This window comes from Pezoporus wallicus, unplaced genomic scaffold (assembly GCF_028554395.1).
Source record: "Pezoporus wallicus isolate ANWC-B61680 ecotype Strahan unplaced genomic scaffold, APGP_CSIRO_Pwel_v1 contig_7162, whole genome shotgun sequence".
NCBI classification, from domain to species: Eukaryota; Metazoa; Chordata; class Aves; order Psittaciformes; family Psittacidae; genus Pezoporus; species Pezoporus wallicus.
This window is the reverse complement of record NW_026641997.1, coordinates 703,317-727,867: the sequence shown is the minus strand read 5'-3', so window position 1 is coordinate 727,867 and position 24,551 is coordinate 703,317. Positions and strand designations below refer to the sequence as shown.

The 24,551-nt window shown below is 39.7% G+C and overlaps 1 protein-coding gene across 1 annotated transcript; it reads left to right on the top strand.

Moving 5' to 3' along the window:
* The first annotated feature begins 402 nt into the window (after positions 1–402).
* On the top strand, positions 403–24,282 carry HABP4 (hyaluronan binding protein 4). Its single transcript, XM_057426466.1, is given in 8 exon segments — positions 403–766; positions 9,694–9,841; positions 10,713–10,880; positions 11,067–11,138; positions 13,139–13,222; positions 19,650–19,818; positions 21,570–21,749; positions 23,650–24,282. Coding segments are annotated over 8 exon segments (1,170 nt in total). The 5' UTR covers positions 403–474; the 3' UTR covers positions 23,707–24,282.
* The last annotated feature ends 269 nt before the right edge of the window (positions 24,283–24,551 follow it).

Below are 24,551 nucleotides of genomic sequence, written 5' to 3'. Positions count from 1 at the left end.
AAGCAGCTTGAGCAATGCCATGGCTCATGCATAACTGCTGCTCCCGGGCTCCTTGAGCAGCACACCCAATCGGTCAGTGCGCCATTACTGACGGTGCAGGCGCCGCACGCTAATTTACCGTAGCAGCACATCAGGGGCGAGGCGAAGCCTAAAGGCGGTATTGCGGATTGGTCGCTCGCTCTTGCCGTTATTTCGCGCTATTGGTTGAGCGTGTCGCTGTGGGTGGGCCCGGCGCCGCCGATAGGTGGCGGTTGCGGTTCCTCTCGCAGCTGCGGAGTTTCATTGGTTTCGCGGCTCGGTGAAGGGCGGGGCGCCGGCACCGGTGTTGGCAATGGAGCGTTGGCCCGGGTAGTGCTGAGCCGATGCCGGGTTCGGCGCGGTAGTTTTCGGCGTGTAGTGCTTCGTGGTCACCTCAGCTGCAGCCCCGGAGCGGACCGCGGGTAGGGAAGGGGATAGGGTCAGTTGTCCGGAACGATGATGCAGGGGACGGTGGACAGTCCGGTGGCTGCCTTGATGCAGGAGAGCTTTGGCTGCTCCATCGCCAACCGCTTCTACCAGCTCCTGGACGACGAGTCAGACCCCTTCGACATCCTGAGCGAGGCCGAGCGCCGCCAGCAACAACGCAAGAAGCAGCAAGAAGAGGCGGCGGCGGCAGCCGCCAGGACAGCCGGTCCTGGCGGCAGGGCGGGCGGCGGCAAGAGGGAGTCCCAGAAGCAGCGCAAGCAGTCCGGGAGTCCCCCTGTGCCCTGGGGGCCGCTGGAAACCGGTACGGCGGCGGGGCGGGGGATGTGGGGTCCGGCGGGGCGAGCGGCCCGGCAGCCGGTGTTCCGTGGGAGTCGGGTGCCGATGCAGGCAGAGGGCCATGCAGCGTGGCGGGGGTCGCGGCTGGCCCCGCGCCTGCCTTGCCTCTCCCTTTAGCAGTCCTGGCGTTCCGCCGCTTGTGGCTGCGGTAATGAGAAGATCGATTTCATTGGGTTGCCGTTGTGAGTGGGTACCTGAAAGTCCCCTTGGAGAGACAGGGACAGCTGGGCGTCACTGCGGAGCCGAGCTGCGGGGCCGTCGTGGGAGCTCTCCCATCCTACCCGGGGGGGCTTCGGAAGGTAAATGGGTCTTCGGAAGAGCAAACGAGAACTTCGGAAGTAGATGTAAGAGACAGATGAAAGAGCATTAACTCTGCCACCCCGGCACCTGTAGTTTTCTTGCTGGTTTAGCATCCCTTAGCATCCCTGATGATGCATTTCGTCAGTGGCCGTTTACCTTTGGTGTCGGATGCTTGCAGACTTATTTTCTTGGTCCCTCTGAGTCTTCTGGTACTTTAGCTTCCTCGGGGTTATAGTATGCCCGGGAATCTGCGCTTAGTTTGCCTTAAGCTTGCATTGTTGCACAAACATTTGTATAAAAACTTACCTGCTAGAAGAACTCTTTAGCACGGTGTTGAGGAATAGTCTAGGCTGTTTGTCAGCTGCAAGGTTGTAATGCAGAATGTTTCTTCAAGGGAATAGGGAACCATTCGGCTTTTGTATGTCACAGTTTTCTTTGTAGCTGAAGGCTTTGCTGGGCAATGTCTCCTTGCAATTGGAGTCTTCTTTTCTTGTGAGTCTTGCTGTTATTACTTACCTGGTATTGAGCCCCAGGCTGCTGGATTCAGTATCTAAAGTATTTGAGGTCTGGCTCTACACACTGTGTCCAAAAACTCTGGTTTTACCCTCTTGAGTTGTAAATTCCCATTCACCTACCGCAGGCATTGGAGCTTAACACATTAAGATACCGATCTTTTCCTGTAGTAAAAGCTCCTGTTAAATTCATAGTGATTGAACTGTGTGTTTTAATTCCCTAGAAAAAGGTGTGGCCTTTCAGTCTGGGTTATTGCTCCATCAAGACATTGCCAGTGTTATCAGTTCTTATTTCTTAGACTTACAGTATTACACTGTTCCAACAGCAATTATTTCACCTTGTGCATCAGAGACTTTTTCAGTGCCACATAAGCACTGGTTAATATTCATCTTTGCAGAGGATGATCTTAAATTGTCACTGTCCCTGTGGACAGTGGTATGAAACTTGCCTTTTGAGATTCATCTGTGATTGTTATGTGACTTTGTCATGGATCTCTGCCTGTAAGACCAACAGTCACATTAGTAACAGGCTTATTTTACTTAAGGGATACTTTGCTGTGGGTATTAAATGGAGGTGAAGAGGCCTGTTCAGTGAACCTCAAAGTCTCAAGTTTTGATGAAAAAGTTCTTGAGCAAGAGCTGGTGGTTATTGGTAACCTGCCAGGAGTGTTAGAAGTATGTGAAGAGCATCTTTTACCTTCCACTTGTTTATAGCTATCTTAAGCACACAGGTTCTGAGTGTAATTCTATGATAGTACACAGTGACTCTGTGGAGTGGTTTTGACTGTTTTCTACTACCTTGATATTAAGAAACCTAGTTTCTCATATAGAGAGATGAGGCACACATGCCTTGTTTTAACTGGTTGCTTGCTAATTTAAAATGATCAGCCAGGTGGAGTGGGAACTCGAAGGATTGCCTGGTCCAACCTTTCCTGGGAAAGGCAGCCTAGAAGGGATCATCTAGCATCCTGTCTCATTGCATTTGGAAAACCTTCAGTGATGGGGACTCCACCATGGCTCTGGTGGAGTTGTTCCAGTGAATGATTGTTACAAATTTCTTTCTGGTAACAGATGAAAACTCTCCTCATGCAGCTTGTACGTGTTAGCCCTTGTCTTCTCCACATGGCTTCTTGTGAAGATAGAAGCCTTCATCCTCTCTGCACTCTGTAGCTGCCCTTCAAGTACTGGAACACTGTGATGTGTCGCCCAGCTGAGCCTTCTCCAGGGAGAAGAGACCTAGCTCCTTCAGCCTTTACTCATAGGGCAGCCTTTCCAGCTCTTTGATCATCTTCATGGGCCTCCATTGGACCACCTCCAAACTGTTTTTTCACATTACTGGGTGTTTTGCTTTTTTGGGTTACAAAAAGTCTTGTTAGAAGTTTCACAATTTTTTGTTTTTATTATTGTATTATTTCTTCAGCATATTAAATCTGAACAAAATAGTCTTTACCTTTAGAGAGACTTGAAGCAGGCCTAGTCTTTGATCTTGAAATAGAGAAAAGTTTTTACAGTAGTCTGAGAGGCTTCTTTCAGTGTTATGTTTTGAAGTTTGAGTGGAAGGTTTACTCACAAAGCTCTGTGAGTTGATATTTATTTTTGGTTTGGTTTTTGGTTAATTCTTCACTGCCTTTTCTAGGGGAATTTTTACTTATTTTCTAGAGATGTTTTCAGTTTGAAACAAGCCTCCCAAGTGGACTTTGCCAGATAATCCAGTACTTTGACTTGCAGAATCCAAACTATTTATTATGAATTGACACAACTATTTTTGAATCTGTCTTTAAGGAGAAAATGGATTCGTATTCCATAGCCCATCAAAACCTATCCTTTTCACCTTAATCAACATAGAATCATAGAATAGTTAGGGCTGGAAAGGACCTTAAAATCACCAAGGTCCAACCCCCCTGCCATGGGCAGGGACACCTCACACTAAACCATGTCACCCAAGGCTCTGTCCAACCTGGCCTTGAACACCGCCAGGGATGGAGCATTCACAGCTTCCTTGGTCAACTCATTCCAGTGCCTCACCACCTTTACAGTAAAGAACTTCCTCCTTATATACATGATGTATTTCTTTCTCCCTTACTGACTGTGGTGTTCAGTGATTTTTATACTGTATGGTAAGGATTTGGGTAAAGGCTGTTTGTAGATACTACAGCTCTTATAATTGTACCTCTTACTCTTAACTCAGTTCATTCTTAGCACAGTGGCCAAACTGCATTTGCCAGCTCTTTGTTCAAAAGGCCCAGTTGCAGAGTTTGCATTCTTCACCAGTCCAGGCAAATTAAATGTGTTGATCATGCAGTAATAAGCCCTTTCCTGTTGAAATCTCTAAAATTTGTTGCTGATACCTCTAAAAGTTTTTCTTCTTTCATGTAAATTTGATGGTTTATGTAACATTTAGATGCAATACTGGATACTGTATGTTTGAGTTTTTAGCTACTGTTTTAAAAATTAATATGGCATGGAATGTTTCAGGGGAATTTTATCTTGTACTGATTGCAATTTTCATATTTGAAATAACTTCTTCCAATAGCATTCTTTCAGCTACATAGTCATAAGGTTGCCCAGAGGAAAGCTGCAGTAGGCAATTCTGTGATTGAGTACTGGCACACATGAAACCAAAATGTACCACAGAATGGAGTCTTAACTGCATGTGTCTCTTTTTGGTGTGGTATATGCAGTAGCTGAAGCCTTTTTGTGTGTGTGTTTTCAGATACTGGAGTATTATTCTGCAAATCATATAATTAGCCATGCTTTAGTTTACAAAATTAATAGCTTGAAGTTTGAAATCAAAATCATGTGAACACACACATGTGAAGGGGAGGAGATAAGATTGTCTGTGCAGTCTTACATCTGCTGCACTCTCAAGTTTAGAAAAATGTGTCCCTGAGAGTGTGAATTATTTTTACTGTTTCCAGTTATGCAGCTTTACTGTAAAGGAAGATGAGTTGTACATGTATAGGTATCATTGTGCTACTGAGATGATAATGAAGCAGTGTGTTTGCATGCAGCCATAATTAATAACAGAGATCCTTGAATTATTTCTCCACTTGCCCTCGTTCCAGACAAACTGGAGCAGTACTCCTGTTTGGTTTTTGTACTTTCTTCTTCTCCTCCTACTAAATTGTTTCATGAGGCTCAGATTTTTCAATTTTAAAGTTAAGCTGAAAGAAGAGGAAAGAAGGGTGTCTTGGAATAAGATGAAGGAGAGACTTGAATTTAGGACCAATGGTTGTGCTGTTGTCAGCTTTGTTTTAACATCTACAAAGCACCTGGAACTTGTCTGAAATGAAAAAAATTAAGCACAGTTTAAGTTATTTTCTTGTGTGTGTGTGTGTCTGTGTGTGTATGTAGGTGGGTGGGAAGACTTTGCTGAAAGACCTATGAGAGAAAAATAGAACCAATAAATAACCAAGATTTGCTGGTACAAGGTTGTATAGCACAATAGAAGAAGAGTTACAGGGCAATGACACAAGTTACATATTGTAAAGGAGTTATAAAATGACAGAGGAAATTCACTATCAGTAAGGGTAAAGTAATACGTATGGGAGAACTTTGATTGAGGTGAGGGGCAGCATTGCAAACTGTACTACCATGTGAAGATTTTTCTTATTCAGACTATTTTAGTTAATGAACAAGAGCTTGAAGTTATTTGGACTGTTAAAGAGTAGGACAGCAGGTCTATCTCCAGTTGCCATGTCCGAAAGAAGCAAATGTTGGGGATTCTTGGGGTAGCAGTAGCAGGGAAAATGGAAAAGGAATTGTCATGCCTTTGAAGGAATCTTACTTTCCAATGTCTTGTAAGTGTGTCTGCTCTTTTGTTCACCTCAAACACGCTAAAGCTAGAAAAAAAACATTAGAGTGATGAATTAAACTTGGAGAATTATTTCTGCATTGGGAGAAATTTAAATCAAGGGCTTTGTTTTGAGAAGAGATATCTGAGGATGCAAAAGGAATGTGCATAGAACTGCAGGTGAGACTTGGAGAAGGCAAAGAGTATTGATTCTTATTTTGCAGAAATAAAGGGATATAATGTAAGTCAAATTTTGTGAAATGAGGGGAAAGAATGCTTTTTTCTATAGAGACTATTATTGACCTGTGGCCCTTATTGCTGTAGGGTGATGTTGATATATCAAAGCATTTACCTATTCTGACAGGAGTCCAGGTAAAGACATGGCAGCCCATCTGTGGATCTGTCCTGCATAAATCAATGTTTATAGTCTTTAATTCAGAAAACCTCTGAGGGTAGATTACCATGTGGAAAGCATTTTGTCATTGCTTTTCTCTTTTTTTTCAAATACATGCTATAAGATATATCATGTCTTTTGCCTGGCTACTTTCTTTGGTCTAATGTTCATCCTAACTGAATCAAAGCTACACTCTGACTTTGCTCTGTTCCTGTTGGGCTAGTTGAGCAAAATAGAAATAAGCCCTTGTTTGGCACTTCTTCATCCCAGGCTGCATTTGTAGAAATGGAGTACTGATGGAATTGTCTTACTGGTTAGAGTGTCACCTGTTTTGGTGAGATGTGCTGGTCTCAGGCTTGTGAGGACTCATAAAGCATGAAGGTGAAGAATTGTCAGCTGGATGTTAGGTCAGAAGGCAAGGCTTTGGTGTTCTTTACAGCAGTAACCTCTGTCAGCCTGTGAACTGCATGCTAGCTGCCATCATCACCTGCTGTGCTCCTTACATGAAGGAATGGGGGAAACAGCAAGATTCCTGATCTAGCTTGTAGTCACTGATGGCAGTTGCAAGATGGACTTCTTGTGGTGTTTATCCAAAGTCAAGGTTTACTGCACACAACCTTTTAATTTTTTTATTATTATTATTTTTTATATTTTTAAAAAATTTTAGTTTTAAGATGAGAAAAAAAAGGCATGAGCACACAAAGCCTTAAAAACTGTCTCTTCCCAAGCAAAAGTCTTGCTTGTGGAAGGACAGATTATATGGTTAGAGAAATTTGGTGAGAACTAGATGACAACAGTGCAAGGACAGCTAGATTTCACTGTGTTGTTTTGAATCCATCTGTTAATACATAGATAGCCACTGTCTGAGAAACAAGACAATGCAGGTCTTAAAAGTAAAATTTTCATTCCCAGTGTGAGTTCTGTGATATGTGCTTATTAAAAACATCTCTCTAGAAAGTCTATTAAAATGCTGCAGTATAAACAAAACTAGTACTGATAGTAACGTACTGTTGTAGGGAAGGTGAAAACTAAAGTACGTTAGCTCTGTATGATTTAGAGTTTTACCAATGGCTCATAAAACTGGACCTTTTTCCTTAGCCTAGTTCTAGTACCTTGTAATTCTAGTATTTACAGATATCTTTATAATAATAGTTCAGCTGGTTCTTGGGGTGGGGAAGCTGGGTCTGTGGGAACAGCTTAAGCATCAGATTTCTGATTCCTCGGTTTATAAAGTGACATGCAACTCAGCTGACGGACTGCACTGCTGCAGTAACTTCCCAGGGAAGCAGTGTTGAAGTGGGGAATGGTGGTCAACATCTTCAGCTGAATACAGACTGCAGATGTAAGACCCAGGAAAACCACCTTAGAGAGGCTCAACTTGGTAGCTTTGAAAGAATGACCTTCAGCTTTCAGCATGATCTTTGTAGGACCTCAAGCAGATGATCTACAATACTCCAGAGGGTTGCTGTTTGTTGTTCTTTTTCCTGGTTTGAAGAAAACCTGCTTACCAGGCTATATATGCAAACAAGGAGACAATACCAGGGTGTACTTGGAAGAGGTAGTTAATGAGCATTCAAAGCATAGCCCAGTTCCTTTTAAGTGAAAGCTGTTGTGGCATTGCTACAAAGATTTTGTTTTGCCAGTGGTTGTTTTTTATTCTTGGTTTGTGGTTTCTTTTCTTTCCCTCTCCCCCCCCCCCCCCCCCCCCCCCAAAAAAAAAAAAAAGAAAAAAGTGTAGGTGGCCTTAAGCTGCCAAAATAAAAATGAGCCTGCCCTGGGACAGACATATGGCAGAGGATTAAAATCCTAATAGGTTATGCTGTCACTGCTGTCAAACTCCAGTTTAGTTTGCCTTTATATGCAGAGCTGAAAGGTGTGCTGGTGTTTGAACTGATTCACAAGCTTCTGCCTTGAGGGTGACTCGGCTTATTAGTGAAGTGTAGTTGCTGCATACTGCTTTAAGCCACTGCTGCATGTCTGTCAAACCAGTTTAAAAGTGTTTTTATACAGGTAATAAGTGCCACCTTTCTAGTGTTTAGAATCCATCTGTAGTAATTATAGCCACCAGCTAGAAAAAAGTGAAATAGCCTTGCGCTGAAGTCAGAGTAGTCGTGACTGTTGTGTCTAGCGTGATCAGTGCTAGTGACACATAATACACTGGCATATCTGGCAAAAAGACTTTGAACTACTTCTAAGTGGTATTGGGTAACAGAACTGAAGACTGTCTTTTTAAAATTACTTTTCACCTCAATGTTTTGGCATTGCTTTACTTGTTTTAAGGAGCTCTTCGAATCGGAAGGTGTAATTGAGGTTAATAGTAAGTGCTTAGGGGAAGGTGGTCTCTGACTAGTGCATTCTTGCCAAGTTAATCTGTTTAGAATAACTGATGTTTCTGATAGCCAGTGAGAAACTGAAAAATAAATAAAAATGTGCTCTTGCACTTGTGCATTCATATCCAAACAAAATAATTAAACATTAGGTCAGAAATCAGTCACTCTTTCCACAGCAAGATTCTGGTTTGGAATTATCACTTGTATAGTTGGTGGTGTAGTTGAGATCTGTATCGAGTAGACATGTACAGTATGTACAATTCTATGTACTTTAAAGTTTTGCTATTTATTGAAACATCCTGGTTTGAAAGGCTTACTCAGAAACTGGTTTCAAAAGTTGCCCTTTATCCGGAGTATACATTGTAGTTTTTTGGGGATGCAAGTATGCTTGTTGCTGTGAGGGCTGAGAAACTTCAAACCTTGAGGAAAATTACTGGAGTATCTTATGTCAAGTGGTGTGTACTTTAAAGAAAAGCAAAGCTTATGTTACTTCTCCAGGACAGACAAAACTGTCCTTTGTGTACAGATATGACTGTCCTCACTGCATAACAAACTTGTTTTATCATTCTTGTACCTTATTTGCTGAGTGGGTAATTCTTTGAGGCCTTGTTTTTAAAGGTGATGTTACAGTCTTCATGCTTGCCACTGAAGCTTTCATCAGAGATCTTATAGGGCATTTCTGTGGAGCTATGAATTAATTTTGTCTCAATATTGTGTGGTAGAATAGACTTTTTTTTCTTTTATGTACTATATATGTGTATGGGTTGAGTGGATAACCTCAGTTTATTCTCTCCTATAATACACAATTTCTGTGCATTCACCCTGCCCAACCTGTTCCTCCTTAACCCTGACAGTGGCTGAAAAAAAAACCACAAAAAGCTTAAATATGTTTTACCTTGAAATATATTGACATTTTGACAATTCGTGGTGTTGGAGTCTTTGTACTTAATGCTTGGGTTTCTGCCACTTAAACCCAGTGACTTCTCATGTAGGTGAATGGTCCTGTATTTCAGAAGGAGGTGACCCTCTTCTGGTTATTGCATACTGTAACCGTGAGCTTAAAGAAAAGGTGCAGGCTCAGACCTCTAAATTCAGCTCATTTGGCAAGAGGTGTCTTGTCTTATGACAGACAACTAAGGTCTAACAGTCCTTCTCTTTCTCCCACCTTTTTTGCTCCTGCAGCAGTCTTGCAATTCATGTCTTCCATTGACACTTCTCTTTCTTGTTCTGTAGTACACTAGCAAGATCTTTGAGAGAACATGAGAGCAACAGTTTTTGTTCTCCATTTCTGAGAGCAAAATGAGGTTTTTCTGTAGCCTATCTTTTTTCTGGAAATGTGTGAGCTGTTGTCAATATCCATAATATTTTTTTCCTGATCGATACAAAAGGGAAAGTAATTGAATGTCTTTAAAACGGAGAGTCTGGCAACATTAAGTGCTTTTTGGTTTGGGTGAGCTTGCAGAAGACTGTAAGGTGTAATCAGCTCATTTCAGTTAGTAGTTTGATAACTGCAATTCAGTTACTACTAAACTGTTAGTAATCCGTATGTGTGTGTTTGTGTAGGCCAGAAGCGAGCACCCTACTGGGGAGAACAGCAAGGATTCAATAACAGAAGAGCAGAGGTGAAACAAGACAAAAATGAAGAGAGACCATATTTCGGAAAATATTGTGCCAATGAAACAGAAAGACAAGTGGAACCTACAGTGGAAAGGTATGTATCATAGAGGGAGAAGTAAGGTGCCTTGTGGAGGGTCTGCACAGGGTTGGGAAGGGAAAGGTTTAACCTTAAAACAGATCTAGTAGCCAGATGTAACTTAAAGGTATGGTTGCATTAATGTGTAGATTTGCTGAAAGATTGGTTCTTGCCCACCAGAGCTGCAACTTCAGCTTCCTTGCAGGTGGATTTGGAATGATTGTGTTAAATGTTAGAAATATAAGGCAAAACTGAACAGTGTGAGAATGTGAAAACCTAACTCCTAGTCTGCAGCATAAATGTTCATGTCTGAGCTCTCATACCATTCAAGCTTTGCAGAACATGTGGTGCAGGCTCCAAGTTGAATGGATTTTACTATTCAAACTGAAAATAAACTTTTGTTGCACTATTCACTACTGGATAGTGAATGCATGTCCATTTTGCTTTCCTTACAAGTACTATAAAAGCCCGCCTAAACCCTTAATGCTTGAGAGCATGTCTGTTCTTACTTTGTATCACAATAGTTGGTATTTAACAAGTTCCCTGAAATTTTTAGCAGTTGCATATGCGTCTGTGTTTAGAGAGTGGGCTATTGACTGATAAAGCTGATGACGATTTGACAGTTTTATAATGTATTATTTAACTTCTTGGATGTTTTCAGTGTTGCAAATAAACAGCTGAACTTTCCATTCCTGTTATTTGTATTCAGTTTATATCTATTTTTAATGACAAAACTAACACAACTGTACTGTGTAAAGATGTGCTCTAAACATTGAGTGGTAGCTCTAACACTCTGATGTCTCTCACAGCTGCACAAATACAACCATGCAATTTTTTTTCTTCAACTGTTCTGTCTGAACAAAAATCTGACTAGAAATCTTGTTTTTAGATCAACTGAAAGATTAGACCACCATGAAAGGCCAGTAAGAGGTTGTGGCAGAGAAGGTGGAATGCGAGGTAGAGGAAGAGGTAGTGGAATAAACAGAAGTTTTGATGACTTTGATCAGAGAGGAAGATGGGAGTTTGAAATACAAAGCAGGAATGTGAAAATATAAGTGTTCTGTGTGCTGCTTCTTATTTGGTGTACAAGTAAGCAACAGCCAGCACTGCAGTAGTGTCTCCTGTATATTCTGATCCTTTCTTCTATATCCAGGTTGGTTGGCAAAAAGTCAGTGCTGGTTTTAGTTTGAGGTCCTAATGAAAACAAGCTCTTAAACTCACAGAACCCTTCTTTTCTCTCTAGAGGAGTGAAAGCAGCTGACAAAAAGGGTGGAAGTGGAGCTTACAGCTGGAGAAGAGTTAAAGATGATACAAGGTAAAAGATAAACTTGTGCCTGTCATAGATCATCATTTGATATGGTCCGTCTTATATTATCATGTTCCATTCAGTGATTTCATGTACATTTTGAGTCTTGCGTTCTATTAGTTGTTTTGATGAATGTAGTTTTGCAGTTTTCTGGCCTCACCTGCTTCATATTGGAGAGATTAAATTGTAGCAAAGGCATGGGTGATGTTTCTTCTTTTTTTTTTTTTTTTACGGGGGCCAAATCTTTTAGCTGAAATGAGCTATGATTTTTCTCAATAGTCTCAATATGACTTTTTCTCAATACGCTACTCTTTTCAGTAGCTTTTGTTCTTATATATATGTAGAACTCTTTAACTGAAGGCTGGTAAAGGACAGGGAAAAGGCAGCACTTTGAACTTACAGCAAAAATCTGTAGCCATAGGCACACTGATTCATGAAATTGTAAATAAAAAACCAACCAACCAAAGAAAAAAAAAACAACCCACAAACTTTTTTTAAACTTAAATGGTGGATTCAGACAATCTGGTTAAAAGGCTGAAAAATACAGCCTTGATGGATAATAATTTTCAGACTTAATATTCCACATTCTCATGAAAGGTTGTACTAACTTCCATCTCTTCTATAAAATTTCTTACTAAAAGATTGGTTAGGTTACTTCTCAAAATGAAGGATCAACTAGCTTAACATAATTCTGTGGTGACAGCACAAAACTAGCTGACCAAAATCACAAAACCATCTTCTATAGGATGTCAGGGAAGGTTGTGTGAACTTCATAAAATACAAGAAATTCAAGATCCGTTATATTTTTTTTTAGTTCAGTAGCGTCAGAACTTGATACAAACATGAGATGTCAATGCTTTCTTGTGATGTAGTGTGTGTGGTAGAAGAGGCATTAAATTGGAGTTGTCTAAACAATTCAGAAAGCATGTCTGTGCCTTAATTGTGCTCAATGATGCATTAGAGTTATGTTTCTTTCATTCTGTTGGTAGGCATACATATTTAAAATTAAGTGCTTGTTCACTGTCAAATGAGAGCGGTAACTTATGTCCATGTTACGGAAAAAAATAAGTATAAATTTTACCATTTTAATAGGAGAGAAGAAACAAAAAGGCAAACCCAAACACCAGTAATAAGCTGTAATCAAGTACTGGTGTTACTGTTTACTGTTGAATTATTTTGTCTTCATGCATGCTTTTCACTTATTTTGATAGTACACAGAAGTCAGATTTTTCTTACGCTTCTCGTTTTGTTAGTTGCCTGTTGTGGTTTAAGCCCAGCCGGTAACTCAGAACCATGCATCCACTCACTCACTCCCCCCCCCACTTCCTCCTCCCTCTCCTGGAGGCATGGGGAGGAGAACTGAAAGAATGTAGCTCCCAGGGGTTGAGATAAGAATGCTCCAGTAACTAAGGTATAACACAAACCACTGCTGATGCCACCAATGATAATAATGATAAGGGAAATAACAAGGGAAGAGAATGCAACTGCTCACCACCTGCCGACCAATACCCAGCCCAACCTGAGCTGTGATCTAACCTTTCCGGGTAACTGCCCCCAGTTTATATAGTGGGCATGACGTGCTGTGGTATGGAATACCCTTTTGGCTAGTTTGGGTCAGGTGTCCTATCTCTGCTTCCTCCCGGCTTCCCCTCCTCCCTGGCAGAGCATGAGACTCAGAAAGTCCTTGGTCAGACTCAACATTACTGGGCAGCAACTAAAAACATCGGTGTTATCAGCGCTGTTCCCAGGCTGAAAGTCAAAAACACAGCACTGCAGCAGCTACTAAGAAGGAGAAAAATGACTGCTACTGCTGAACCCAGGATATTGCCTCACTAGTCACTTAGTAGGTCTACTTTCTGCTTATGTTTCTAGAGGAGTTTTCCTCTTTTTTTTTTTTTTTTTTTCTGTCTCAAGGAATGCTTGGAAAAAATGGTGTATGGATCAGCAAGGGCTTTTTTTCTAATGCATTTGTTTATTGTTCTTTTTTGCTTATTTGTTTACCATTTTAGTGGGATGGAACAGACTGCTCCTATGGAAGAAACTGCAAAAACAGATGAGCAGCCAGGGGCATCTGGAGGAGAGTCTCTGAACAAGTATAGTCTCACTACAGTATTTTCTTTATAAATGCAAAAAAAAAACAATTGACTTACTGATACACTTGTATTGGGAGACACACTTGAAATGTGAACTGTGAAGTTTTGCTACTACACACTTCAAAATACAAAAGCTTTGTCTATATGTGTGATTCATGAAAATGCATCTCTAATTCTTCACAAAAGCTTGGTTTATACAGCTGCAGATTGCATTTGGTTGCCTAGTGATCCTTAAGTTCCTAAGATTTGGTGATGATTTAAGAAGGAGCTGTATATTGCCTGTTTCCTTTTAATTTGGCCTGTTTGTAAAAACTACCCTGCTTTCTGAAGTTCTATGAGGAAAAAGGATTGAAGATGCCTATGCAGTCATACAAACACAATCAAAATACACTAAGATAAAATTCTGTAAGTCAGTATTCATCAGTCACTACTACCATGCAGTTGTCACATACTCATGAAGGGCCTCTTCAGAGCTTGAAACTTGTTGGAAATAATCTTGCACTGAGCCTTAGGAGTAGGGAAATTGAGAGAGAAATCTACCAGTTTTCTGGCTTTCATTATGATCAGTGTCCAATGAGAATTTACAGCAAATAAACACTGCCATAAGAAAAAGTAACTGGGCAGTCTTGTCCAAGTAAAAGACTTCAAAGAATAATCAAATAGCATGTGGTGAATAGGTCCTTCTGACCTAGTGGTGCAGCTCCAGTTATTAGTGGCTTTGTTAATTTCTTGTAAGAAGTGGAATTGATGCAGTTTCAATTCTTTTAAATTTTAAACTGGCTTTTAATGAACAGTTATATAGGAGGAAATCTGTCTCTGAAATTAACTGATTGGGCTTCCAGAAAACTGTATCTAGACTAACTTAAAGTTGGATGCATAATGTACATAAACTATCAAAAATGCATGGTATTAGCTAAATATGAGAACAGTTATTCAGTTTGGTTTTGTTTAATTGCCAGCTACAAGTACTTTTTATTTGTTTCAGACTTAACGTGTTTCCACTCCAGGCTCTTTGTAGATACATCCTGATGTCAGTCCCTTGTAGAGCATAAGGCATGAGAAAAGTGGCAGATTCAGTCAGATATTTTTTCCAGTTGCCTTTAATTCTTTTCGCTTTCTCAGGAATCAATAGGTATTCAGTCAGACTGTGAACCTTTCTAGAGATTTTACTCCTCCTCATGTTTTTAAAGAAATCTTTGTTTAGGAATAGTCCATTGAAATCTGTAAGATTAAAAAGTGCAAGTAACCTCCAAGTACAAAGTTCTGGTTTGTGTATGTTTCCAGTGTGGTAAATAGTGTCCTGAAGACTTAGAAATCTGTATACAAAATACAAATTGCATATACCTCATTGCACTTACCTGTGGGAATAGTGTCAGCTTGCTGACTATGTGTTTTATAATAGGAGATGTGTGAATATCATGTAGGTAATTAGGAAGGATTGTATGGCATACACCTTAACAAGGTGGAATATTTTTAAATTGTTCTTTTAATATTAAGAAACAAGAGCTGGTGGATGTATTTTAAGGTGTTACTTGTTTAGGTTGCCCCTGCTCTCCAGAGGTGCTGGCTTCTGGCAGGTAAAACACCTCATCAAAATATTCTAACTAGATTACCTTCTGCTTTTGCTACAATCTCAATACTGGGGTGTAGGATGTGTGTTTGCTTAAGCTACTGCTAGGATCGTTCTCATTTTGACTCTTAAATGCAGCGACTCCAAAGAATCCTTTTCTTGCCTACAGCTTGATTGCAATTTTGTGCTTGCATTGAGGAAGAGATGGAAGACTTGGATTGTTTCTTCTTTTACAGTCTTTCCTATTGTAACTGCTTCCATTTAAAAGAAATGGGGGGAAGTTTCTTTAATTCTTCTACGATATAAATCAAGGGTGTTTTTTTCCATATCTTCGCATTTTCTTGAATATATCAACAATATCTATTTCTGCTTATAGTATCCCAAACTCCATGCTAATAAGTTGGGGTATTTTTGCTGCAAGCAGTAAGTATAGAATGTACAAGTACACAGCAGTATAAGCTTTCCTCACAGGTGCTTTCAGTTGAGCTTGTCTTCACTGTCTGAACAATGTAACATGCTTGTGTTGACTGGTAATTCAAATGAATAGATTTTTCTTTTTACTCAGTATGACAAAGCCTGATCAATTCCTATCAAAGGTGTTTGCAGAGTTAGTATTTATTCTATGGGGCTTGCTTGCACTTCTTCACACAGGACTGTCTTTTTGGTGGAGTTGAATATTCTTCTGGTCATTTAATAGGAAACTTCAAAAGTTTGTCTTCAAGTTTGCAGGGCTATTTACCTTTTGTTTGGTTTTGGGGGTTTTGTTTGTTTCTTTTGGGGGTTGGGTGGTGGGAGGTTGGTTGGTTTTTTTGGTTGATTGTTTAAGAGTGACAGGCAGCTATCTACAGACCAGGCCAGCTCTTCATCAGGATTTGGTTCAGTGTTTTTCTTCTATAGTTAACTTGTACAGTTGCTGCTTGGTATGACCGTGTTTAACTCCTGTAGATTGTGTCTAATAGGAAAGATTGATCTAATTGATTTCTTGGTAAAAACTGAGTAAGAATTCACTTTGTATATCTGAATCTGAAAAAACGTTCTGAAAAAGACCTGCTATCATTATTTTTAATTAAAATAATCAGCCATATAGCTAAGTGCCATGGGCATTTCTCCTGCATGTTATTGTATTCACATAGAGTGGTTCCTGCTAGAAAGGAATGCACAGTAAACAAGGCGTAGGTAGAGGTTTATGGTCATCCATTGAAAGCAGTGAGGCTGTAGGAACCATTACTGAAGAGTCCTGTTTGGTGTTTCGGTATGTGCTTGCACTGTGAATTCAGTTTGCCCTTGTCTCACAATATTTTGTAAGCATGTTTGGTGGCATGCTTGATTAATGAAGATGTACACCAAGCAGTTACTGAAATATGTAAGGTTACAAGGTAGAAAGTCATGCACTGAGTGCACTTCCATGCAGGCTTGGTGCCCAGAATAACCTGCTGCCATCAAGTCTCTGACCAAAATGTAATGTGCAGGTTCCTTTTGCTGTGATTCACTAGTGGGAGGTGTTTCCCCTTGAGAGTCTTAGCAACCTAAAACACACTTGTACTGCTAATAACCTATCAGTTGAAGCCATTCTTTGGAGTAAAAATCAAACCATTCTTTATGGTTGAAAAAACAGACATTTGCAGTGTAAATCCACTAGTATTTCCTTTAGAACAGGTAAGTGGTCATTTCTTTATAGATGTTTACTTATCAAAGCAATACTTTTTATTTCCCCTTTTTTTTTTGAGAAGTCAAGTTGCTGTGTAGTGAAATGTCCTTGTGTTGTCTTACAATCATAGAAATTTAGATCTAGAAGGGATCTTGGTGACTTAAGGTATGACCAGACATATGTGTGCCACTTTTCATATCTGTCTAGGTGACTTTAATGTCTTCTACTGATAGTTTGGTGTTCCTTGCTGGTCTTTCCAATACTTTGAAAATAGAAATTGCTGTGTTTGGGGTGTTTTTCTCCTGAGAAACACAATGAATGTGCAAAAATTAATTTATTTTTTACTGTTATGTGTTTCCTTCTTTTTTACTGTTATGCATGTTTCCTCCTCAGAATCTCTTTAAAGGTTTCCCATGTAGATCATGTATTTTAGACCTATCTGTCTTGCAGTTCTATTTTGGACTTTTTCTGCCTGTTTCCACATAGAAGACATTACTCAGTTGAGACCTTGTTCCACCCCAGGAGCAGTGACATGTGTTCCAAATAAAACTGTTTCTCTTTATGATAGTACACTGTTGCAGAAGAGAAAAATACTGTTGATTTCAAGTTCAGTTTGACTGGGTAAACATCAATATTCTTGCATGGTTTGGGGAGTTTGGGGTCCCTCTTTTGGAGCTTCTGCCTTGCTATTCTGTGTTTGGATAGCTGATGCTTTTGCTCGAGTTATGTATTTCTGCCTGTCCTTGGGACTTGCAGGTGGTGGTTGTTTTGGTTGGTTGTTTTGGAATTACTTACTGGGCCTTAGCATTTCATATCACTGAAATGCTAAGGTCGGTCATTCAGCATTCTTGAACACTTGGGCTATTGCCCTTTTCTTTCACAAGCTTCTTGCTGTAGAAGATGTGTTTAGAAAATTACACTGCTGATAACTGCACAAAGCTGGCCTCGTAGCTCCACTCAGATGCTTGTTTTTCTTTTGCAAGTTGAAAAATTGACCACTCCTTCTCCATATACTTGTTGCAGCCAATTCTGTATCTTTCTACAGCTCTTACCAAGGACTGAAATACCGTCTCCCTAACATGGTGAAAACCTAATGTGAGAGGATGACAAAAGACTCCCTAAAGTTCAGATACGCCATTTATTGATTCTGTCCCACGGGTAGTGGCTTAGGCAGAAATTAAACCAGTTTCATAGAACCCCTTTTTATTAGTGTAATTTCTCTTTTTATTTCCTCTGGGTGCTTGCAACTGGTCCTGCATTTCCAGCACCCATTCTCAAAACTGAAGCTTCAGATAATTAATGAAAAAAGAATTATCTGGCTTCTTACTCTTGAGGACAACAAATTGGAATGTTTGGGGTGCAGTTATTTCTGAAGGCTCTTGCACATGGAACACTGTCTGTTAGTGTTTTTCCAGAAGCAGCTGAATCTATCACCTCTATGTTTCTTTCATTTAACTCACTAAACCAGTTCTTTTTCTTAACAGTCTTTCTAATACAGTTTCAGATCTTCTTAATCTGTACAGAACTACAACTGCTTACCAGTCTTCTAACCCTTAGCTTCTGGTTCATGCAAGCTGTAATTTTCAATGAGCAGGGCATGAAGGCATGTCAGAGGGTAGGCATATAGTACAGGACTTGCATATTTTTTATTTAATTTTTCTGCAAACTGCATTTAAAACTGTGTTCATTCTAGAACCCAAATTACTGTTCAGTTCTGCTTCTGCCTGTCATATGCTGTATTATTCAGGAAGATACTGTGTCATTTTGAATTGCAAGAAATGGATTGTTCTCTGAAATATCAAGAGGGAGCAGGCCTGTTCTTATACAGGCTAGTTCTAAATGTACAGAACACTTCCAACAGATGTGTGTGTTCTGATGGGGTGCTTGTACAACTTCAGAAGCAAAATTCACAGTTCACTGTCATTTGACTCTGTGTCTTTCCATGATAAAATAAATTTACAGCTTGCATCTGATCAGCTGTGTATTTACATTGGAAAAATCATCAGCATTTGTTAGAACATGACTTAGAACTGTGATTGAGTGAGGAAAACCAAATACATAGTTCTCCTACTAGAAGGGACCTAATTATGAAAGGGTTTGCTGGAAAAATCAATGTTAGGGAAATACTTAACCAAGTTTGACTGCTATTGCAATGTGTAACAGTTTTGTGTGGGAAAAGGAAGCAATGGTTTCTCAAGTATCTAGGAGTAATCAGTGTAGGTTTTCTTGTAGTTCATGGTATTTGACTTGTTTCTCAGCAAGCAATTATGATGATGAAGTGAGCTGTGTTCCCTGCATGTGATGCTACTTAGTAGAAGACGGCTTTCCTCAAATACCGGTACGCTGCACCCATAGTGTACTCCAATAGCTGATGGTTCTGGGCAACTCGGTTTTGATCAGCCTCAGAAAAATGGCAGAAGAGTAGTCAAGCACTGATGTGTGGAGAAGAATCTTTAGTTTTGACTTATGTATTTTGTCTTATGAATACAGACAAAGCCTTGGACTTTTGTCTTTATATGCAAGGCAGACTCCAATGTATTCCATGTGTTTTCCTTGAATATATCATCATTATTGCACTTTGTGACCAATTAAAACTGGACTAGGGTTAACCTAGTTTTGCAGATGATAAATACTGTCTCCTTGTATGCTATTACATCTGACAAAAGAAATCAAAGAAGCATTTTATGAAATTAACAAAGAAAATGTTAATAATTACCTAGAAGATCTTACAGCATGAGCACCGTGGCTGAAAGCTGCACTGAAACATGAATCTATCTCATTGTCATCCTGTAGTACAAGTCACTGCAGTACAAACCATGCAATTGGAGTATTTTAATACAGTTTTAAAATTATAGATTCAGTATTAAACAGTAGGGTAGAGAATATGTTACATCAAAAGACACACTGTTTTTGTCTAGAATCTGAAGTGCTTGAACTTAAAATGAGACTGGATAAATACCAGAACTTACTACAGGAGGCTGGAGACAGCATTTGTTCATATGAGTAATTTCAAGCAGGCGATTAAATATATTTTCCAACATACATTAATGTAAGACTCGCACATTAACTTACTATGGGGAGTAAGTGAAATTGAGGATAGTAATTTGATGAGAAGTAATCCAAATATTTTGTTCAGTATCTTTAGTGTTTTTGTTCGTCCTGGCATGTTGCAAGCTAATGGTTTTTATTTTACAACTATAAATCTCTAGAGTTCCTGAAGGAGAGACAATGGAAGAAGTAGTTCAAGAAATGACATTAGATGAGTGGAAAAGTCTTCAGCAACGGAATCGACCAAAGCCTGAATTCAACATTCGGAAGCCAGAATCCATTGTTCCTTCCAGAGCAGTGGTGATTCACAAGTCAAAATACAGCAACCACGTAAGCATTGCCTGAGGATTCCCTGCTTTATACCCAGAATTAGGAAACAGTCTCTATTGTTTTTTTACTAGCTTTAGTACATTCTGAACAGCCTAGAAATCAATATCTAAACTTGATTACTGTAATGACATATGTGCCTCAAAACTTGCTTTAAACTTAATGTCTGTTCATTTTCTTTTCTCAGATCATCACCCCTATTTTGTCTACAAATGTATCAAGTTGTGCTACTGTATGGCTCACACTTAGCAATATAAAACCTGTGTCCTTGCTGGTGCCACCTAGGCAGATTTCTGGTAGTGCTGCTAGAGAAACTTGTGTTTGCTAAACACTACTTACCCTAACTTTGAATCCTGTTTAGCTTACTTGCCAGTATACACTTGCATGTATATATTAAACTTGGGTTAATATAATTATAGGTTAATAACTTAGTCTGGATTTTAAGTGTCCTATTTCTCATCTGTGCTGAAAAACAGCTTTCACTGCGCATTTGGAATACATAAATTCTTTTAGTACTGCTTTTTATCTTTCACTTTTGGGGTCCTGCTTCTTAGAAGTAACTCTGGAGAGCTTGTTCTATAGCAGTGTGCTTCCCCCCCACCTCAACCCCCCTTTTTCCCTAACTTTTATTCCATGATTCTACTCGAACTGCCATTTTAGGGGGAACATCTAGATTGTTTTTTTTTATATGATTAGGGTGAGAGGGGAGACTTCTTTCACAGATTCTTGCTTACTAAGATTTCAGATTTTTTTATGTCAAAATAGTCTAGTCTAATGGAATTTTTAATTACTGCATGCATGTATAGATACACATAGTGTCCTTTGTCTTGTTATAATATCAAAACTTACAGCTTTTTAAGCCTCAGTCGCTTCAGGTCATTGAGCACTTCCAGGGACAGATGCTAATACTGAAGTGGCCTGCATTCTATTTAGCATGGCTTTTGGTAGTCACAGTTGTCATTATCCTCTTCATCCTTCTCAGAGGGATATGGTGGCAAGGGTAGAGTGAATATCTTTCACAAGCTTTGAAAAGACTGTGGAAGTACATGAGGTGTGCATGCAAGTTTCTGTTCTTTTTGCCCATGAAGTTTCTTATCTGGTAGTATCAAGGGACCTTGTCAAAGTGAACATAGAATAAGAGCTGTGGGGAACTGCGTAGCACGGACAAGTCAAATCCCTGCATTAGACATTGAATAAAGTAAGTGACTTATCACTGTATGGAATGGGTTTATACATATATGTTATTGTTACTATAGTGCACATTAGAATTATGATGGGAAGTAATCTTACATCCACTACAGCTACTAGAAATATCCAGAGTTAAAACAACAGTAATCTCATAGCTGCAGACAGACTAATAGGTTGCTTAGTAGCCAGAAACTGTGCATTACTGCAGCCTTTTAACCGTTACTTCAAGATAATTGTAGAAGTGAGTAAGCTTAAGCCTTATTCCCCTGTCCATTAGAAAACCTCATAGATAGTACTTCTGGAAATCCTCTTCAGTGTTACAGAGCTGATAATGAATGATTTTGTGGCCAGGACAAAATCAATCTGAGCCAATGAGGAGCTGTCCCAGCTACCTGGGAAGCTACGGTTGTCTCACCTCAGTTAAAACCTTGTGCAAGTTAAGGCCTGTCTTCTGTTCTAGATGTTGTTGTGATTTATCTGCTGCTTGGTCTGTAATATGTACATAGCGGGAAGGAGAGAAGGTTGTATGTGGAAGCTATAGGCTTTAACCAGATTTCTTTTTTTAGTTGCAAAAGGAAGATTATGAAGATGATTCTCCTGTCTTCCGAAGACCAGTGAATGACATAACATCTCAGCTGGATATTAATTTCGGGAGTCTTCCTCGCCCTGGCCGTGGATCAAGAGGAACACGAGGTGGTGGTCGTGGCAGACAAGTTGAGGAGAGAAGACCTCAATCAGCAGTAATGGTAATGGATTTTATGTGTCTTCTTGTTGCTTGCCCGGGGATTTTTCTTGGTGGTTGGTGTGCATGTGTTAGGAGAGTGGCTGCTGCCTGAACATTCACACGCTATTCAAGGAGTTACACACACACCAACCAAGACTTAAACTGCTAGGACTGGAGTTCCTCTGCAGCAGATGGTTCCACTGACCTGGTGGGTGCCCTATTTGACTTCTCGGACACACTCACTTCCTCCTTCAGGCTCTTTCCCAGGTTTCCTGCAGCAGAGTCTCAGTTGTTCAATTGCAGGAAAAAATAATTTAATAATTGAGTGGTACAGCAAAAGGGACAGCTGGAGCTGGGTGTCTCCGTAGAGGGGCCCTGAACAAAGAAATCCCTGGGCAAATATACCCTTGTGATTTGTTCACCCACCCCTCATGGGCCTTTTTAGTCTAATGGTGACTTTTTGATGTGGGGTCTTCTAACACCTTACTGTATTCTTTCTCTGTCTTCATACAGGCAGGCTGTTAACTGTTCTTATCTTGTTGAGTTGCAGCTTCTGCTGATGGCTGCAGCCTCTTTATCTTCTGGTTTGTCCCACTTGTGCGTCTGCTTGTCAGCAGAGCACAGGACACTAGAAAAAGTCCTAGACCTAGGATAAACATTATTTAGCAACAACTAGATTTGGTGTATTGTCAACATTCTTCTCACACTGAAGACAAAACACAGTGCTGTACTAGCTACTAGGAAAATTACTAAGAAAACTTGACTCTATTCCAGCCAAAAGTCATAGTTTATGGCCTAAGGCTTCAATAAATCTAGCTGCTCATGCTAAGCAAGTAAAGCTAAGCAAATGGCATACTAAACTCTATGTGCAGTTTGTTATGCTGTATACATACAGCATAATACTATAAGCGACTCAGACTAAAGCTTAATTATTTAAGCTAAACTGTCTCAACAAGTGTGTGTGTCCCTGCCCCCTTTTCTGTGGAATTACTGATTTCTGTAGTGACAGACTTGTTTCTAATTCCTGTGCATAGTATGCTGACCTGGTTATTTTGAGTTCCTGACCCAAAATTAAATACTGGTTCAGGCTCACAACTCTTAACATATGTATTTCAAAAGGTCTGATTACTAGTTGCTGTAATGGTAACTAGAGGAAAGGATGTAATAAAGATCTGTTTCTGAAATGAGTTTTTATATAAATTGAAAAATAATTAAAATAAGAAGCCTTATATCACTTACAGCAAATTTCAGTATGGTACAGTAATAGTTTGATTACTGAGAGTGAGATCAGTAAGTAAATTTGGGGTCATGCAGCATCCTACAGAATGAGACAAGTGTTCAATGTAACCATAAAAAAAACCTCTACTGACCATTTTCTTTCAAGAAAAAAAAAACCAAGGCAGCATTTGTGCACTGAAAAAGAATATCTTTTTCTTTCTGCTAAATGAAGGTCTTGGTTTAATTCTGTCTAGTATGAGTCAAGTAGTTTAAGGTTGGGAACTTATAGAATAATGCAGAAGCAAGTTGATGCATTTGTTTCATCTGAGTGAAAAAGGCTCTTTAAGCACACAGCATAGAATTTAAAACTACAATCTGATACGTGCAGTAGCCTCAGAATGTAACAAGATAATAATGCAGCTACTAAAAACGGACAGTATTTTGGGCAAGGTTGCTTTACTTTTTTTTCTTCATTTCAGTGCTGCAGAACTTGTGATCCTATGGTCCTCCTCAGGTCGTGGATCAGTTCATGCTGAAGACATTACAGTAGTCATAACTCCTGAGAATAAATACGTAGTGTTTCTGTGATAGTGATGGATACAAAGAAAAATTAACCCTTTTCAGGATAAAATACATATCTATAGTTGTCAGTTTTTTTTGAAATGCATTCATTTTTCTATAAGGCTTTCTTTTTTACTTTGTAGGTGGAGCTTGTTGCTCCAAATCCTGATGACCCTGAGGATTTTCCAGCTTTGGCGTGAAGAACAGTCATGGATGGTGACATCTCAGCGTAGTCTCTGAAGGGACCAGTTTTATGTGGGTGCCGATAAAATCTCTTCCAACTGGAAAAGCTGTTTGGGTATTAGATGTAGAATGATTGCAGATGTCTGCTAATGGTGTTGGGTTCTAGAGACACTGGTGGACTGGGATCTTGTCACAGTCCAGTGTCTGCTTCCATCTGTGAAAACTGTGTGAAGGCTTACAGTCCTTGACTACAAGGCTTCTAATGAAGTTCAAGAGTACAGTGTTTAAAAATGTGTATATAGAGATTATGTTAAGTTCTCCACAGTGAAAATGTGAACCATGGTGAAGTGTAAACTGCACAACATGGTCTGCAGCTGGGACTCTATTTCACTGTGTATTTGAAACCTGCTTTCCCTGTTTCTTTGAGTGAAGAGTATATTTCACAATCATATGTTGCAGTTCTTTATGAGTTTAGCAGATAAAGGCTCACTGGTTTTGGTTTGAGGTATTATTTTCACAAGTCAGAGAAGCAGATTGGACCTTTTGCTGTTTGGATCCAGTCTGAAAAAAAAAACAAAAACCACACAAACAAAAAGCCCCACGTAAACAAAAAACCCACCACAAAGTGAAAACCCAAACCAAACAAAAACCTCTCTACCCCCCCTCAAAAAAAAGCAAACCAAAGCCAACAATGAAAAATTAGCAAAACCAAACCCAAAACCAAACCAATCTAAACAGCAGATCTTACTTGCCCAAACAGTGAGCATCTGTGTAAGCAGAAATGATCTTTAAAATTAAGGCTGCAGATTCTTTCAACTAGTAGTTAACCTCAGTCTTACTTCAGTAACAAGATATAATCTGC